This window comes from Pelodiscus sinensis, chromosome 4 (assembly GCF_049634645.1).
Source record: "Pelodiscus sinensis isolate JC-2024 chromosome 4, ASM4963464v1, whole genome shotgun sequence".
Lineage (NCBI taxonomy): Eukaryota > Metazoa > Chordata > Testudines > Trionychidae > Pelodiscus > Pelodiscus sinensis.
Window position 1 is genome coordinate 123,735,391 of NC_134714.1, and position 16,829 is coordinate 123,752,219.

Sequence of the window (16,829 nt, forward strand, 5' to 3'; positions counted from 1 at the left end):
GGAGGGGGTGTAGTTTGCCATCTTTTTCAGCTTATCTGTCTTGGTTTCTGCCTGTCCCTTGCTTGCTGGGTTGGGGCACTTGGTTCTGCTTGTGTTTGGCCCTCACTCCTCTCTTTCAGTCTCCGCATACTACTTTTCACTCCTTTTGGTGTGTCTGCCCCCTGAGGAGTCCTCCCAGTTCCCTGCTTACAGAGGGAGCATCTGGGAGCACCAGCTTCAGACCTACTTAACTCTGCCCTCTCCTGGTCAGGATTAATGGCCGTCCTGGGAACTATGTGCGTGTAGCTGGCAAGTGGAGGCTGGAAGAGGTAAGTGATATGTCCACTGTGTACTAATGCCCCACTGCTGTTTCCTGTAACCTCTCTCTGCACCTTTCCCACCCCACTTCCTGGTACTGCCTTGGTTAAAAGCATTGCTTCCTTTCACTCAGAATAGCCCTTCCATCACTCCAGGTTCTTCTTGGACCATGCCTCTAGCACTCAGCCCTTTGTCCCGACGCCAGCCCATTGTTCTGCACGGCACCACTCTCTCTTCTCTTTGCAGTGCCATCCCAGCGGCTGCATCACCGATCTCTTTATCCAGATGGTCATCATAATGGGCCTGAAGCAGACCCTGAGTAACTTCGTGGAGTATCTCTCCCCGTAAGTCCACGTGCCGTAGGCCACTCATGCCAGCAGGATGTGCTCCCAGGTCGGAGCTGTGTATTCCTGCTTGTGAAATGAATCGTCTCTTATTACAAGCTCTAGCTGGCATTCCCCCAGGCAACGTCTGGGGAAGGCAAATGTACGGCCTGTTACTGACATAAGTTCTGTCAGCAAATTCTCTTCAAGATAAAAGGTAGATCTGGTCAGGGGACGGGAACAATACCAAACAACACTGTGAGGAACAACAAAACCAGAACAGTCCATCCGAATACAAAACAATGGACTGTAAGGACCGCACACAGAGTTCAGCTTAGATTTCATCCTAAAAATGATTCGAGGAAAGAACAAATAAATCCAATAAATAAATTGCTCCTGGACAAGTCAGACAGAAACAGGGCTGAAGTCACTGAACAAGTTATTCCCCTGAACAGCTTGGCCTAGCTCTAACTGGCACCTGTGGGTTTGGTTTTTTTGGGGGGATGTGGCTACAGGCTTAACAAAAAATTCACTCTAGTTTGAAAAGTGAAATAATTGTCTTTGACATCTGGGAAGGCCCTGCTAGCTTGCTGTTGTGTAGGCTAGCCACCTCTTGTATGGTTAGGCCCTGACTTTGCTCATCTTGGGGACCAGTTACTCCAAAGTAGCCCTGTTGACTCTAGTGGGACTACACACGAGTGTGTGATTGTCAGTGTTAGAAGACTGATAGGCCATAGAGACACTACCGCTATTGGGCCGTCTTGTAGATGGAAACTACTGTCTGCTGTTGGTAAGAATTCCCTGAGTAGCACTAGCAAACGGAGCTGTGTTTGAGAGGGGGAGGGGAATGTCTATGTTAGACCTTACAACAGAACTGACCAGGGCCACCGACTTATGGGGTGGCAGCTGTCATGGGGCCTGGCAATTGAAAAGGACCCACGGCTCCTGGCTACTGCCACCCCTACTGCAGCAGCAACAGCGGCCAGAGCTCCGGGCCCTTTAAATCGTTGTTGGGGTTCCACACGGTGCACTCTGGGCACCCCTGAGGAGCTGGCGGGGGAAGCTACTCAGCTCTGCGCCTTCTGCCTCAGGCCCCACCCCTTCCAGGGGCTCCCCCTTTGCCCAGGAGCCCAGCAAGTCTTTCTGAATCACTGGAACTGATTTTCAAGCCAGCTCCCCACATGTATTGGCTCCCGCAGACCCACCTCTTCCACCTTGCTGCCTTCTACAGTGGGGAGCAGTCAGGAGCCGGTGCTGAGGGGGAGCCAGCTTAAAAGCTGGTTCCCCCCAACACCAGCTCCCCAGTGCCACCTGCCCTCTCCTCCCGCCTGATGCTGCTGTCTCTGTCGGCAGCCAGAGGCTGCTCTTTGGCAACAGCCTCTGTCCATGGGGAGCTCAGACTCCCCGCGGACAGAGACTGCTGCCACCCAGTGCAGCTACCTCTCAAACCAGCTCCTTTCAAAGACCAGCTACCGACTGCCACCCCATGCTGCTGCCTCTGATACAGAGGCAGCAGCGCAGGGTGACAGGGCGCTCCCCAGGGGGCGCCTGCCCTGGCTGCCAGCCCCACCTCCAATAGGCTTTGCCTTCCAAACCCACCAGGCAGGGCCCCACCCACACTCTGCCCCCAGAATGCCTGCTGTAGGCATACTGGGGGTAGAGGTTGCTGCCCCTGAGTGCCCGGCCTCCCCAGTACTTCAGGGACAGGGAGGCTGGGGCCGCATGGTGCTGGGGAGGAGGAGCCTGGGCAAAAGGGGCAGGGTTGGGGGCTTGGCTTCCCCAACCCTACCTTCACCCACTGCTAAGAATAGTCTTGTAACCGCTAATATTTCATGCAGTTACATGACTACTGGTTGAACCTCTCTAATCCAGAACTCTCTTGTCTGGAAACATCTGTCATCCAGCATGATTTTAGCCAGATGTCCACTTATCAGGGGTACGGCCAAGTTTTCTGAGGTCCCATAAAATTTGTTTACAGCCCCCAGTCCTGGCTCTCAGTGTTCTGTGCTGTTATTTAGCTCTAATTTACCCCCAGATGTCCTCTGCTGGCCCAGGAAGCAGTAGAAGTAAGCTGCTAGACAACATTAACCTCCTGTGGTCCAGAGAATTCTCTCGTTCAGAACTGGTCAGGTCCCGAGGGTGCCGGAGTAGAGCGGTTCAACCTGTATTCTATTACCCGATAACTAACATCCCTATTTAACACGTGTCCCTCACCCTCTGCCCTTGTGTTACTATTCCTGCAGCTGGGTAATGCTCAAGTTCCGAATGTGCTGTGCCAGCCCAAAGAGCAACGGCGAGGAAGAACAGCAGGACCCCTGCAAGGAGGAGTGGCTCAGGAACTATCAACTCAACGACGTCAACATCTTCAGCTTGTTCGATGAGTTCTTGGAAATGAGTATGTAGCGCACGGGGGTCACGGGCGTAACTTGTGGGCAGCAGGGACCTGGGGTTCCTGAGGGAGAAACGGCCCAACCCGGGACAGCGCGGTAACACCAAATGCCCATTCATGTCCCTGCAAGTGGGGACAGGCCGGCCCTGTGTCTGCACCTCTGGGTTGTGGAACACGGTTGAGTTTGGCGAGGCCACAGGCCCTGTTGAAGGGAAGGTGTGAAGGAACCAGCCCTGCAGCTCAGCCAGTTGGCAGCACATCCCTACACTGAGACTGCAGAGCCCAGGAAGCCACGGGCATGGGCAGTGGGTGAAGGTAAGGTTGGGGGAGCCACGCCCCCAGCCCTGCCCCCAACCCCGCCCCTTCTGCCCAGGCTCCTCCTCCCCAGCACCATGCAGCCCCAGCCTCCCTGACCCTGGAGCACTGGGGAGGCCGGGCACTCAGGGGCAGCAACACTCCCCCCCAGTATGCCTACAGCAGGCGTTCTGGGGGTGGAGTGTGGGCGGGGCCCTTCCTGGTGGGTTCAGAAGGCAAAGCCTTTCCCCCACCTGTGATTCCCACAACGGGCACAGACTGGGCAGATTCAGCAAACACCTGCCAGGGGTCACTCGCACATATCTTGCCCCTGGCATGTAGCTCCCCCACCCCAGGAAGAGGCCTTGGAAGGATTTGTGGCCAATTGCTTTCCTGCCCTGCCCTTGCTTCTGGCAGTTGGGTACTGGCTGTGACCATTGGCAGCTACTCTTCCCCCCTCCTGCCAATCTACACTTTGGGGAACAGGTGTGACCTCCCTGATCTCCCACCCTCCCCCCGTCTCCCCTCCATTGCTAGAGCCAGGAAGCAAGCAGATCATTTGGAAGGGGAGGGGGAGGTGTCTCACCCTCTCATGCTGCCTGGCCGTTCAGGCGTAGTTCACACCGTAAGGACTTGGGACTCATGGGACCTGTGCCTTGTCCTCTTCTCAGTGATCCAATACAGCTTCACCACCATCTTTGTGGCTGCCTTCCCCCTCGCCCCGCTCCTGGCCTTCTTCAACAACTGCATTGAGATCCCGCTGGACAACTACAAGATGGTGTGGCTGCAGAGGCGCATGGTGCCTCGGAGAGCCAATGACATTGGTGAGCTGGTGCCAAGGGAAGGGGCTTCCCCTGAAGGTCATGGGCTCACCAGTGGGGGTCAGGGGAGAGGCTGGGCTCATCTTGCCCCAAGACTTAACAACGCCATGAACTATTGTCATGGTCTCTCGCCCTAACTCCTGGTGCTCCTGTTGTGGCTCTGCCAGGGCAGTTAGAGACAGAGGGGGCAAGACTGGGACTGTAGGGGGGGCTGTAAGTCAGGACGGAAGCACACTGCTAGAGGCCTGCTTAGAATCTAGAGCCGGGGGTTTCAAACTTTTTTTTTCTTTATGACTCAGTTGAAGAAAAGTGTTGATGCCCAGGACCCAACGTCATGTGACTGGAATGTGGGCTGCAGGGTGGGGCTCAGGGCGAGAGCTTTGGGGTGTCGGAGGCGGCTCCGGCTTTAGGGCTGTCAGGGCTGAGGCAGGAGGGGCTTACCTTGAGCAGGGTCAGTGCACAGAGTCCTGTTGGTCAGTGCACAGAGCCCTGGGCCTGCTGCTGGCTGCTTCTGGGGCGCAGCACAGTCTGTGGGGCCAGGACAGGCAGGGAGCTGCCTTAGCGCTCTCACTGGTCCCCTGATCCCTCTGCAGCAACGAGACCCAGAGCCTGACATTGCATGACCCGTAGTTTGAAATCCGCTGATCTAGATACTCTTTGCTTCCTCAAGTTGCTATGCAGCCAACGTGCCCAGTGCCAGGGGAAGCTCATCTCTGTAGTGTTCTGGCTGATACAAGGCTGCTGTACTGGGCCACCGTGCTGTGCCCCTCCCCACCCAGAACACAACTCCCGAGATCAGCTTGGTCAAGCCCAGTCCTCCTCCCATTCATGGCAAAGGCAAAGCTCCCGGAGCAGCGTCCCAGCCGGGGTGGGAGTGCCTCACTGGGCAGGCCTCTGAGTTCTGTTTTCTCGCAGGCATCTGGCTGCAGGTTCTGGAGGCGATTGGCATTTTGGCCGTCATTGGCAATGGCCTGGTGATCGCCATCACCTCAGACTTCATCCCCATGCAGGTCTACAAATACGCCTACAGCCCTTGTGTGCTGCAGAACCGCACTGATATTGAGTAAGTGTCACCCTGCAACGCCCGCTGCTCTGCCCGAGCGAGCTGGACTCGGTGTCCCCTGCCCCCTTTTTAAAGGGACGGTCCTATTTTGAAGCCCTTCTGCAGTTGGCACGACTTTTTCTTAAAAACAGGCAAATGGTCCCATATTTTCTATCTTCCCCACATCAGTGCTGGCGTAGCCTGCTGCTGCCCAGAGCCCGTTTTTTTGGCAGGGCGGGAGCAGTCAACTTGATGTTAATGTGAACATTTGTACTGAATAGCTCTCAGTGACTGCTGTTGAACTTGCTTGAATATGGGAAATATGGTCCCCTTAGCCTGAGACACCGCCATCTTGCTCATTTTCTGTGTCTCTATGTGTGCCTCCCTGCAATGGGGAGAAACCCATCTCTCCTTGTGCAACTGGTCGGCAAAGCCCAGCCAGGATAGCTGGTGCTCTGCCACTCTCCTATGCTCCCTCTTGCTCGCTGTGGCTCTTGTCGGGATGGGGGGATGAATTTGGGGGAGCTGCAGCTCCCCGTAGTGAGTGAGGCTGCATCACCTTCTTCCCAGTATCCCTCCATGCACTATGCTGCACAGTTAGCAAGGCTATAAAGCCAGCAGAAGATCTAAAGAGCAGCCAGTTTTGGCAGGAGGTGAGGCAGTGCCTTCTAGAGGGCACAGCAAGAACTACAGCCAGTGTTATTTTCCACTCCCATTTGCACAGAGCAGAGCAGATCTGTGGACAAGCTGGCATCTGCTTTGTACACAACCCATGGAACTCCTTGCCAGAGGATGTTGTGAAGGCCTGGACTTTAACAGGGTTCAAAAAAGAACTAGATAGATTCATGGAGGAGAGGTCCATCAATGGCTATTAAGCCAGGACGGATAGGAATGGTGTCCCTAGCCTCTGTTTGTTAGAGGCTGGGAATGGGTGATAGGAGTGGGGTCACAAATCATGCAAACACTGGCTAATTGTGCTCAGATGACTACCAAAAAGCTACCCGCTCACTAGCTGTTCTGCATTCTGGCTATTCAAAGTAATTAACGCCTACTTTTGAAATGGACATTAGAGTAACCCATACAGAAATCCTTAGGAAAGCTCTTACATTTTGTGTAGAATAGCTGCTACCTCTGGCTATTAGCACTGCAAGAATGCACTCGGGGGACTCTTTCACTCTGCTGCCCAGTTCCGGCTGTCTGACCAAATCAGACAGCTGTGTGGTCAAGCAGTAAAAGTGGATTAGTCTGCGCCCCAGCCTGGGACTGTCTCTCAGCCCCTCTCTTCCTCTCCTTCAAATCCCTCTTAGACAGCACTGCCCCATGAATCTGCTCCCTCTCCCTTCTCACCAACAGTCTCTCCTCACTGTTCATTCTCTGCCTGGTCCTGTCTCTGTGCTGGAACCTGCACAGTGTAATGGGAATTCAGGGTGCTGGCCATCACCGAGGATCAGCTCTTTATATTGCCCTCTGGGAGTGGGATGCTTCTTGAGCTGTAGGCTTATTCATGCAGGGGCCTGAGCATGTCTCAGATGTTCGTAGGAGCCTTCAGCCCTCAGAGAGTTGAGGGGACTCAGCACCTTGCAAAGATTCCTTTGTTTAGGAAACTCCATGTCATTTTATGGAAATATAGGAATGATTTTTAATAAGCAGCTCTGATGCCTTGTTCCTACACCATCAACGTCAATTCGTTGCCAGTAATTCCAATACAAGCAAGATCAGGATCTAGATTCCCACCCTGAAAAGAACTGCCTGGGAAGCTAGCTAAAGACGCCCATCTCTTCTAACCCTCACCTGGGTGCCCTTGTCTGGATGACCTCAGTAGGGCATTAGTATGGCATTGTCTAATACAGGTTGAACCTCTCTAGTCTGGCATCCTCAAGACCTGACTGGTGCCAAGCCAGAGAATTTACCGGCCCACAGGAGGTCAATATTGTCTAGAAGCATTACCAGCACTTCCACTGCTTACTAGGATCTGAGAAGACATTTAGGGGTAAATTAGAGCTAAATAACAGCCCAGAACACTGAGAGCCAGGACCGGTAAACAAACTTTATGGGACCATGAGAAACTTGGCCATATCTATAAGTGGACACCCATCTAACTAAAACTATGCTGGACCACAGATGTTGTCGGACCAGCGAATGCTGGAACAGAGAGGTTCAACCTATACCCTGTTTTTTCCCTGTGCAGCTGTTTGACAGGTTACATCAACAACAGCCTCTCAGTGTTCCATATCAAGGACTTTGAGTGGCAGATGAAGCTGCCTGAAAAGCTGCCGGATTTTATGAATGGGATCACAAAATGCAGGTAGTGAGGGCTCCGTACTTTTGTCCCTTATCCAGTCCCACATTCTCCCAATAATATCCTTCAGCAACAAGATATTTTTGTAGATGATATTTGCATGTTTTAAGGTAGCCTGAGAGGCCTCCCTTCTGCCACCCCACTTAGTGGGAGAACAGACAATAAGATGCGTAGCAGGTGTAAACTAGTTTGGCCCCCAGAATCAATGGATCAGTATTGCTTTCTGCCAGCTGGAGCGCTGGAACTATGAGTGGACGAGAAGTGGGTCAAGAGAAGGAAGCCCTATTACTAGAGTCATCTAAACCTGAAAAAAAGTTGCCCTAGGGCCAGGCAGGAGCAGGACTAGAGTATATGAACTCATAGGCGCCTTTCCCACTAACTCCTGTAACTCACGGTGAGAGGGGGCCCAGGGAGATGGGCTGTGACCAATGGGGGATGGGATTTGATGGGCAGTGCACACAGTGCTGACCGGTGTTGGCCTGTAGGTACCAGGATTACAGGAACTCTGATGACTACAGCTACTCGGTTCAGTTCTGGCACGTCTTCGCAGCCCGGCTCGCCTTCCTTATTTTGTTTGAGGTGAGTGCTGTGGAGGGCAGCCCTGCAGTCAATGCCCCGGCTGCCCAGGGAGCCTTGTGTGGCGTGGAGAGGGAGACAGAGGGGGCAGAGAAAGAGAGCCCTGTGCCTTCCCAGGGGGGAGTGGGCATGCCTGGGCGCTCTGAGGGTGCTGCTTCTGCAGTGGCCTGGGTAGGAGCTGAGGGCATAGACTCTTGCTCTGTGGGCGCTCGGAGCTGGAGCACCCATGGGGAAAAATAGTGGGTGCTCAGCACTCACTGGTAACCAAGCACTCATTTTCCCCCATTCCCTCTCGCCCACCAGCAGCCTCACTGACCTGCTCTTCCCCTGCCCTCCCAGCACCTTCTGTGGGCCGCAGGTGGCGTTTCTGGGATGCTGCAGGAGGGTGGGAGAAGAGAGGGGACTGGTACACTTGTGGGGAGGAAGCAGAGTGGGGGCGGGGTGGAGTCTGGGTGGAAATGGAGGGAATCAAGTATCCCTCCCCTAGGCTAGGGGGGAGTCAGCCCCCATGCCTGAGGGAGTTTACTTCTCACCTCTCCAGCCTGACCTCTTCAGCAAGGCCATTTAGCTCCTTTATTCCAGGACTGGCCATTTGCATCAACTTCCTACTCTGTTACCTGCCTCTGTGTTCTCCTGTGCTCCCCCACACCGGCCATCGCTCTCCTTCCTCCTACACCTGCTGTTAGCCCCCTTACCCACCTGCCGTATGCCCTTCAGGCAATGCCATCCAAAAGTGACTGGCAGAAAAGCTGCCCCTGCCTTTGCCTGGGGCGAACTAGGGCAGCCTGAGAGAGGCAAGCTGTGCTGGCCATGGTATCTTTGCAAAGCCAGCATTTTCAAGGGAGTATGATATGCAGCTAGGGTCAAACACAAAGGTAAGAGGAACCAGGGACTGTGGCTTGTTCTGCCACCCCTTCTGGCCCAGCGTTCCCAGGACTGGAATGAGAGGGGGTTGATGTTTGGGGGCCCCAAAGGTGGCCTGTATTTGGGGCCTTAAGAGGAGGCATTACCCCAGAAACCATGCCTGGAAGCAGCACTGAGTGTGTGTGTTCTGGCTGCCACTGACGTCAATGGGTGCTCAATCGGAGTCTTGATTGATTTCAATGGGAGTTGGATTGGGAGCAGGATTGGCCTGTGTGGTTGGTATATGCTAATGTAGCAGTGAAGCATCTGAGCACAGCTATTACTCCTTGCTAATTGCTGCTGGGCTACTGATCATAGCTACCTCCCCCGAGGCTGGGGCTCTGACTGCATGGTGGGCTCTGCTTGCTCGTTCCAGCATGTGGCTCTGTGCATCAAGCTGATTGCAGCCTGGTACGTACCCGACATCTCCCTGACGGTTAAGAATAAGCATCTGGAGGAAAAATATAAAAATCTGCAGAGCCGACTCAGGTGAGTGTTTTCCCAAGAATAGCTGTGAAGGGTCCCATGGGGCTGTCTCTCCCACAAGGCAGTGATCTCCCACAGGAGACCTGGCTTCTTGTCCTGACTGGCTGTGTGACCTTGAAGTTACTCACTGCACCTCCCCTGCACCACGGCCAGAAATATTAGTTGCCCTCCCTCCACCACTCCCCTGAGGGCTGCTCTGAACTAAGGAAGTACAAGACTAGTCCATTAGTCGACTATCCGATAAGCATTTGCTTATCGGATGGTATTATGACTAGTCAATATTCCCCCCCCCCCTTTGCTGCTTCTATAAGATAGAGGAAGCAAAGGGGGGGGGAGGGGTACTTCAAAGTGGCAGCGCTGCCACTTTGAAACCCCAAGGCAGCTTTTCAAAGGGGCAGCGGCTGCACAGCTGATCCGCGGATCAGCTGTGCATCGGCTGCGCCTTTAAAATACCACCTGTGCACCGTTCAAAGTGGCAACCTAGAGCCCGGGGACTCCATTTCAAAGGACCCCGGGATCCACAGCTGCTCCTTTGAAAGGTGCAGTGTGGCAGTTTCAAAGGGGAAGCCACCGCACAGCTGATCAGCTGTGCAGCGGCTTCCCCTTTGAAACTGCCACCACCACCCTTTTTAAAGGGGCAGTGGAGCCCGGGGTCACCTGACCCCGGGTTCCGGGGAAGTGCCGCAGGGAACTCAGGGTCAGCTTGGGACTCCTCAGCTTACCCTGGGCTCCTAGAGGCATGCAGAGTCCCCTGCTGAACCTCCATGGCTTTGAAAGGCACAAGAGCCCCCACTGGGGACTCTTGTGCATTTCAAAACAGGCATCCACGTGCAGCCCGGAGTCAGGGCTTCCTGCTGACCCTGGGCTGTACGCAGAGTTCCAGGTTCCCCCTTTGAAATGTACAAGCGCTCCAGCAGGGGCGCTTGTACATTTCAAAGAAGGAATGCAGAAGTGCCTATTGACTAGACAATTAAGCACATTTTAACATCCATACTCTGAACAGGAGTGAGCAGTGCAAAAGGGGGGAACAAGCTGGTGGGCCTTGACAACATCTTATATTCTGCCCAGGTTGGAGTCAGTGTAATGAGTAACACATGGTCTATGTTGGCTCATTGTAGTCAAGTCCTGACAGGTAGCCTTTCAGTAGGGGAAGTGTGACTTCTGAGAAGAGAGTCCTACAAGCATTGGTTAGCCTCCCACTTTAGTTCCACTTCGAGTGACCCACCTGCCCTCCCAGTCCCTCTGCCCTAGTGCTTGGCTGGCCACATTCTTCATTCTACAGGCTCCACACCCCTTTACTGATCCATAGACCACAGCCTGAGAATCCCTGGATTAGATGTCAGAAAGTGAGGGCTGGAGGGTGGATTGGAGAGGGGGCTTCCCTCTCCAGAAAACTTCCACAGAAATGAAAATGTGTCAACTTTCCATGGAAAAAAATAGACTTTTTTGGTGAAAAGTCAACATTTAATCATCTAAAAACTGAAGAAATGCTGCTTTGATGCCTTGTGGGAGGTAAAGTTCAGATGCTTCATGATGCCATTTTCCTTTGTAGGCTGGACTATATTACAGGCTCCCTCTGTTAACGACGGGAAGTGGTGCATCTTGGGAGTCCCTGACCCTGTTGCATTCTGGGAAGTGTAGCCCAGCTAAGAAACCCAGCCCATAGAGGGGAATGGGGACATGAGGGAACAGAACTTCATGTTCCAGGATGGTTTATCTAAAACAAAATCTCTTGGCTTTCCGCCATTTGGAGTTTTTCTCAATATAATTTGCTGAGAATGGCAGGCTCTTTCCACAAAAAGGCTTTTAATAGAAACTCTACATGCCCTAGTAAAATAGCTTTGCTAGAACATTTTCAACCAGCCCTTCCCACTAATTTGGACTCTCCTCAATTTTGTTTTTCTGTTCAGTGATTCTGCTGTTGTCACTGGAATTACCTGGATTGTATCTTCTATGGATCGCTCTACAGAAGTGTAGCGAATCACTGAGCACATGGTAGGGGTCAGAAGCAGAGATCTCAGACCCAGGATCCAACAGAACAATGTTACGGGCATTGGAGGCACCTCCCACAATCTCTGCAATTGCAGCTCGTTCTCTCCTATTGTTTTGGACTTTGCCTCTGAACGGGATGGGGGTAGGGGATGGGGGGAACAACAGGTTGTTAACTTTGCATGAGCAGATTATTTTCGATCTCATTGTGGCAGGGAAGAACGTGGTAGCTTTAAGAAACGCTGCATTGCAAAAGTCTCTCAGAGCTGGGAAAAGTTTTGCACTATTGGCCAAATGTAGCACTGGGAGATTCAAAGAGGGCTAGAAAAGGATTGATTTTTGCTACATTGCTCATGCTTTTCCACCATAAGTGGCAGATACAATTTACCCCTGAATCTTCCTCCCACACTGCTAAGAGGACATACTCTACAAGGCTCATGACTACTGAGATGAGTGGGGCTACCCTGTCTGTTGTATCAACATTGCCCCCTGCTGGCTCTCCCTTACTCCTGCCCCATATCTAAGACCTATTTCTTGACTAGATGGAATTGATCTGAAAAGACCAGATTCCTGACCAGTGGTTCTTACTGTATTGATGTGTGACATACTGCAAATTAACCTCTTGGTGCCCCAGTTTTATGAAATGGGGCAAATACTTACCTACCTCACCTGGGTACCGTGCAGCTTAAAATATTATTAGCTAAAGCACTTTGAGGCCTTGTCGCCATGGAGAATTTGCCTGCATTCAATCATGCAGTGACCAGCCGCTGCAGTGACCAGCCACTACACACTCCAGATACACACAAGGAAATCTGTGACTGACATGGGTAGATGCTCACTTCAGTCTCAAACAACAGTTAGTTCCACTGAAGCAGGTTGGGGCTCTTCTCAGCCATGTGTGTGATTTGCTTTGGTGCTGCCAGTGATGCCAATTGCTGGCCAATGTGGATCAGCCCTTGATTGGAGATACTGCCTGCCCATTGCGTTAGCATTTCATCCAGCCAGGCAATCTGAGGCTAATCTATGGCAGGCTACCGGGCTTTATCGTCAGTAGTTCATTTTAATCATTTGCTTGTCATTTAAACTGGGCTAAACGAGGAAGGCCTTGCTGCAGAGTGGATTGCTTACCTTCTCTCTCCCTTTGTGTCTCATACTTCTTACAAGGCTTTCTCCATACACTGGAGTCCCTCAGTGCTCCTGTACACCTCTATCACTCAAGAATCAGCTGTTCTCTTGCTTTTACTTAAGCGATCACAGAAGTTCTTGCCATAGGTAAGGGTGTAGAACAGGGCTTACCCTAAATCTTCTGCATCTCAAGTGAGCACCCTAAGCCTTGGACAGTAATGGGGGAAGATGGCTCCCTCTCTTAAGCCCTGCGCTTATCACCACTTCTCTTCTGGCTAGTTTAAGCCATTCTCTGCTGGCTTCAGTAGATCCATCCCATACATACCTAACTCTTCCCAGGTCTTGTATGGGGAGCAAACAGGCCAACAGTAGTGGTAACGGCAGCCAGGAGCCCCGAGTCCTTTTGAATTGCTGGGCCCTGGGGCACTTGCCCCCTGGCTAACAATTCCATTAGGTGGCAAGCTGCCCACAAGCTAGGCATTACAATGCTTAAGTACTGTTGTGGACTGAGCCCTTGTCAGTCTTCAATGAGGCCTGACAGGTAGGTGTGAGAAATATTAGTGTCAGTCACAGTAGAAGACACTCTTGAATCCCTTCACATGAAGTGCCGGAGCAGGCTGAGATCCACCGACCTGGAGCCTATTGTAGGATCAGGGTCTTAGAGCACGGAGGGGTGTGAGCCACACAGACCTTTTAATGCGGCCAAGCTAAGCCTACGTGAGACAAACTCATGCCACAATGTTTCATTGGTTTAATTCACACATAGGGCTTATCCACATGAGGGGTTTAAAATCACACTCACTTTCACTAGCCAGCACTCAAATGACCTTCTCAGCCCACATATGCTGCAGTTCTTCCAGCTGGATAAACTGGCCTGGTAATACTTATCCTACAATCCACTCTGAAAGTTCATTGCACATTGAGATGGAGCAAACTAATGTTCACACTCAGGCACTGCTCAGTCACAGTAGGCTGGCAGTACGCCAGCTTCTATCTCACTGTACTTCGCCAGGACCAGCCTGTCTGTTTACCTGGGTGTTCTCCACTGCTCTGGGGTCATGTTGCCCAGATGTTCCCTCCCTGTTCAAATGCTGGCAAGAGGCCAGGATCAGCCCATGTGTTCCTGGAGTACAGCCCTCAAGCTTTCCAGCAGTGCAATTGCTGCCATCTAATGCCTTGTGCGGCAGCATGGAAGCATGCAGAGGTTTTTGATCAACTTGCCACCTGGGGAAGCAAAGGTACAGGCAGTCCTCTAAAAAATCAAAACATTGTAGTCTATGCAGACGTCTCTAAATAAATAAGGTCACAGAGAGACCCTATTCAATACCATAACACTAACAAAGCACTCAAAAACCACTACAAGAAACAAGTCACAAAAGATAGACCTCTAGCAATGCTCACATGACCTGTCTTTACTATGAGGGTTTTCTGGTTTTCTGCTGGAATGCCATTCCTGGTACAAATTCTGTATTTAGATAAGTCCTCAATGTGTAGTTTAAGGAGTAAATTGAGACTCTTCTAGTTTTCTTAAATAATCAAGGTAATTAAATGCAACCCCCCCCCCCCCACACACACACACCATCCATAACGCATTAAAGCTGAGCATCAAGCACTCAGGGCATTCCTGTTTTCCTTGCTTAATGTCAACTCTAAAGTATGTATTTAATCTACGTCAGAAAGTACACTGATTCAGCACAGTAACCAAATTAATCTGGCAGTCAAAAGAATCTTAACTTTTCTAACACCCTGATTTGTGATTTTTTTTGTCAGCATTGTGCTTATACTAAGTTTTACATTCACAATGTACATCTAAGGGTACGTCTAGACTACATGCCTCTGTCGCTAGAGGCATGTAGATTAGACTACCAGACATAGTAAAATGAAGCGGCAATTTAAATAATCGCCACTTCATTTAAATGTACATGGCTGCCGTGCTGAGCCGACAAACAGCTGATCAGCTGTTTGTCGGCTCAGCACGATAGTCTGGACACGCGGGTGGCGACATCCAAGGTATTTGTCGACCACTCAGGTATGCCTCCTGGGATGAGGTTTACCTGGGTGGTCGACAAATACCTTTGATGTTGCCACCTGCGCATCCAGACTATCGCGCTGAGCCGACAAACAGCTGATCAGCTGTTTGTCGGTTCAGCACGGCAGCCATGTAAATTTAAATGAAGCGGCGATTATTTAAATCGCCGCTTCATTTTACTATGTCTGGTAGCCTAATCTACATGCCTCTGGCGACAGAAGCATGTAGTCTAGACGTACTAAGTGACTAGATTATGTAATATGACAAAGGACTTGAGCCCTGATGCTTCCTGGAATGCAGGCACATGTGTAACTTTAAGCATGTGACTAATCCACTGAAGTCCTATGTGGCCATTTAAAGTATTTTCCTGGCCTCCTTCATTTTGAATACCAGATATGTTGTATATAGTTTGAAATGCTCAGTGATGGTTGCTTGAACAATTGTGCAATAATAATGAAGTTTTTAAAAATAAAGGCAATTTTATATAATAAACTTTTTTAAAGAAAAAACTGTTGCTTTAGTTTATTAAACAAAGAGTTGAGCTGGGTTTGGATGATAAATGGTTGAAATGTGAAGGCCATTTTAAATATTGGCTTGTGGGAGAGAGCAGCAAACTGGTTAGAGTTGTTTGTAGTTAAGGCATTGGCATGGAACACAGGCCATCTGGGTCAGTTTCCAGCTTTGTATGACTGGGGTGATTTTCAAAGCTGCCACAGACATTTGGATTCGTGGTGTCCACATCTCTTAGCCTGTTTTGAAAAGCTCACCCTTAATCCTGGTGTGTGTTTGCCCATCTGTAAAATGGAGATATTACTTCCTATGCTGCTTAGGCAAGTTGTGAAAATGTGTGTTAGTATCTGGGAATGGCTCAGATTACCTAGTATGGAGTGGAAATGCATATAGTGCATTAGACGTTGTACAAACTTGTAAGAGTAACATTTTCAAAAGCACTTGTAACTTAAACCTGATTTACACACAGATTTTGTACCATTAACTATTTCAATGAGTAAAAAAACACCTGAAATAGTTATACCAGTACAATCCAGTGCTAAAAGGTACCTATGCTGGTATAGCTATTTCTACATGAGAAAGAGAACAAGTTCTCTGTGTGAAGCATTTTTCAATCTATATACCTGTCCTCACTAGGGCTGTTATACTTCTTTATATCTGTACAATTAAGCAGTACAACCTGGCTGTGTTGTGTCATAGCCTCTGTCCTGTTTTCAGAAGTGATTTAAGTGCTTCAGACTTCCTCTGAGAAGGGGAACCCTGAGGACAACCATAATAATTAAACTACTTTTTATTGTACACTTGTATACTATATCCTACTGTGGTGATACTTTTGGATTTGAAAGGGAACTCTGACACGTTTTGCACACAGACATGCAATGCTCTTGCTGGCTGTGGTAAAAGCTGTTGTCAGTAGCTTTATTGAATTGACTTCATACCATAAAATGCAGTATGTTGGCTATTAATACTACTCTCACATTTAAATAGCAATTTTCATCCCAATGCACCTTCCAAGCTACACAAAGGCAACCCTTCTTGCACCATTGAAATGCAGCCCCCACTGAATTGGAACACAGAAGCTGTTATATGCACAGTAATGCCATAAGCTTAGAACAGAAAGTAAGGAAGAATCCATTAGCAAATATGATGCCAGATCATTCTGCAAGCTTGGAGTTTCAGTGGAATTGCATAAGAAAGCAAAATTTGTCCCTAAAAGCTTTTTTCTTTTCATTAGGCTAAGCTGATGGAAAGGACTTAAGTATTTCATTCCCTCCTCTAAGGAACATTATTATGCAGGGTGAGATGTTGGCAGCAAGCACTTTAGAAGAACTCATCATTTGGAGTGGGGAGGGATCTGACCTATCCTCCTCTTTGCCTTTCCACACTTATGGATGGAAGTACCTCCTCCTGGCACAACGCCAGTAATCACATGACACGGAGAAAACAGCAACTATTAAAGAACCCATTTACCACAGCTCTAAAAGTTTAGCTGAACTTGTTCAGTGGGCAGAACAGCCCATCGCACCTGCTGCTCAAAGGGACACATGCTGCTTTGTGTCCTCTAATGTTCGCTATGGTGCTGACAACTTCACACAGTCAGAGGGGTGGATTTTGGAACACAAGGCCTTCAGTGTTGCAGCAAATGTTCTCTGCACACAGGCTGGGGTTTGGTGGCCTCATTATCCAAAATTACTGATGCTTAGTTATCGTGCTCAGGCGCATAGGGCATTGAAAGGAAAATTACAC

At 50.3% G+C, this 16,829-nt stretch overlaps 1 protein-coding gene across 4 annotated transcripts in view; it reads left to right on the plus strand.

Annotated features, from left to right (window-relative positions):
* The window catches only part of ANO9 (anoctamin 9), a 47,708-nt gene extending 33,276 nt beyond the window's left edge, over nt 1–14,432 (plus strand). For 3 of the 4 annotated variants that reach the window (XM_025188941.2, XM_006131649.4, XM_075928342.1), the window contains 9 exons: nt 251–308; nt 544–641; nt 2,864–3,015; nt 3,975–4,127; nt 5,040–5,187; nt 7,355–7,471; nt 7,951–8,044; nt 9,321–9,433; nt 11,341–14,432. In XM_025188941.2, coding sequence (XP_025044726.2) covers nt 251–308; nt 544–641; nt 2,864–3,015; nt 3,975–4,127; nt 5,040–5,187; nt 7,355–7,471; nt 7,951–8,044; nt 9,321–9,433; nt 11,341–11,407 — 1,000 coding nt within the window. In that variant the 3' untranslated portion in view covers nt 11,408–14,432. Of the gene's footprint in view, nt 1–250; nt 309–543; nt 642–2,863; nt 3,016–3,974; nt 4,128–5,039; nt 5,188–7,354; nt 7,472–7,950; nt 8,045–9,320; nt 9,434–10,982; nt 11,308–11,340 lie in introns of those variants that run through there. The other variant, XM_075928343.1, reaches the window with a different exon arrangement.
* Nucleotides 14,433–16,829: the final 2,397 nt, after the last annotated feature.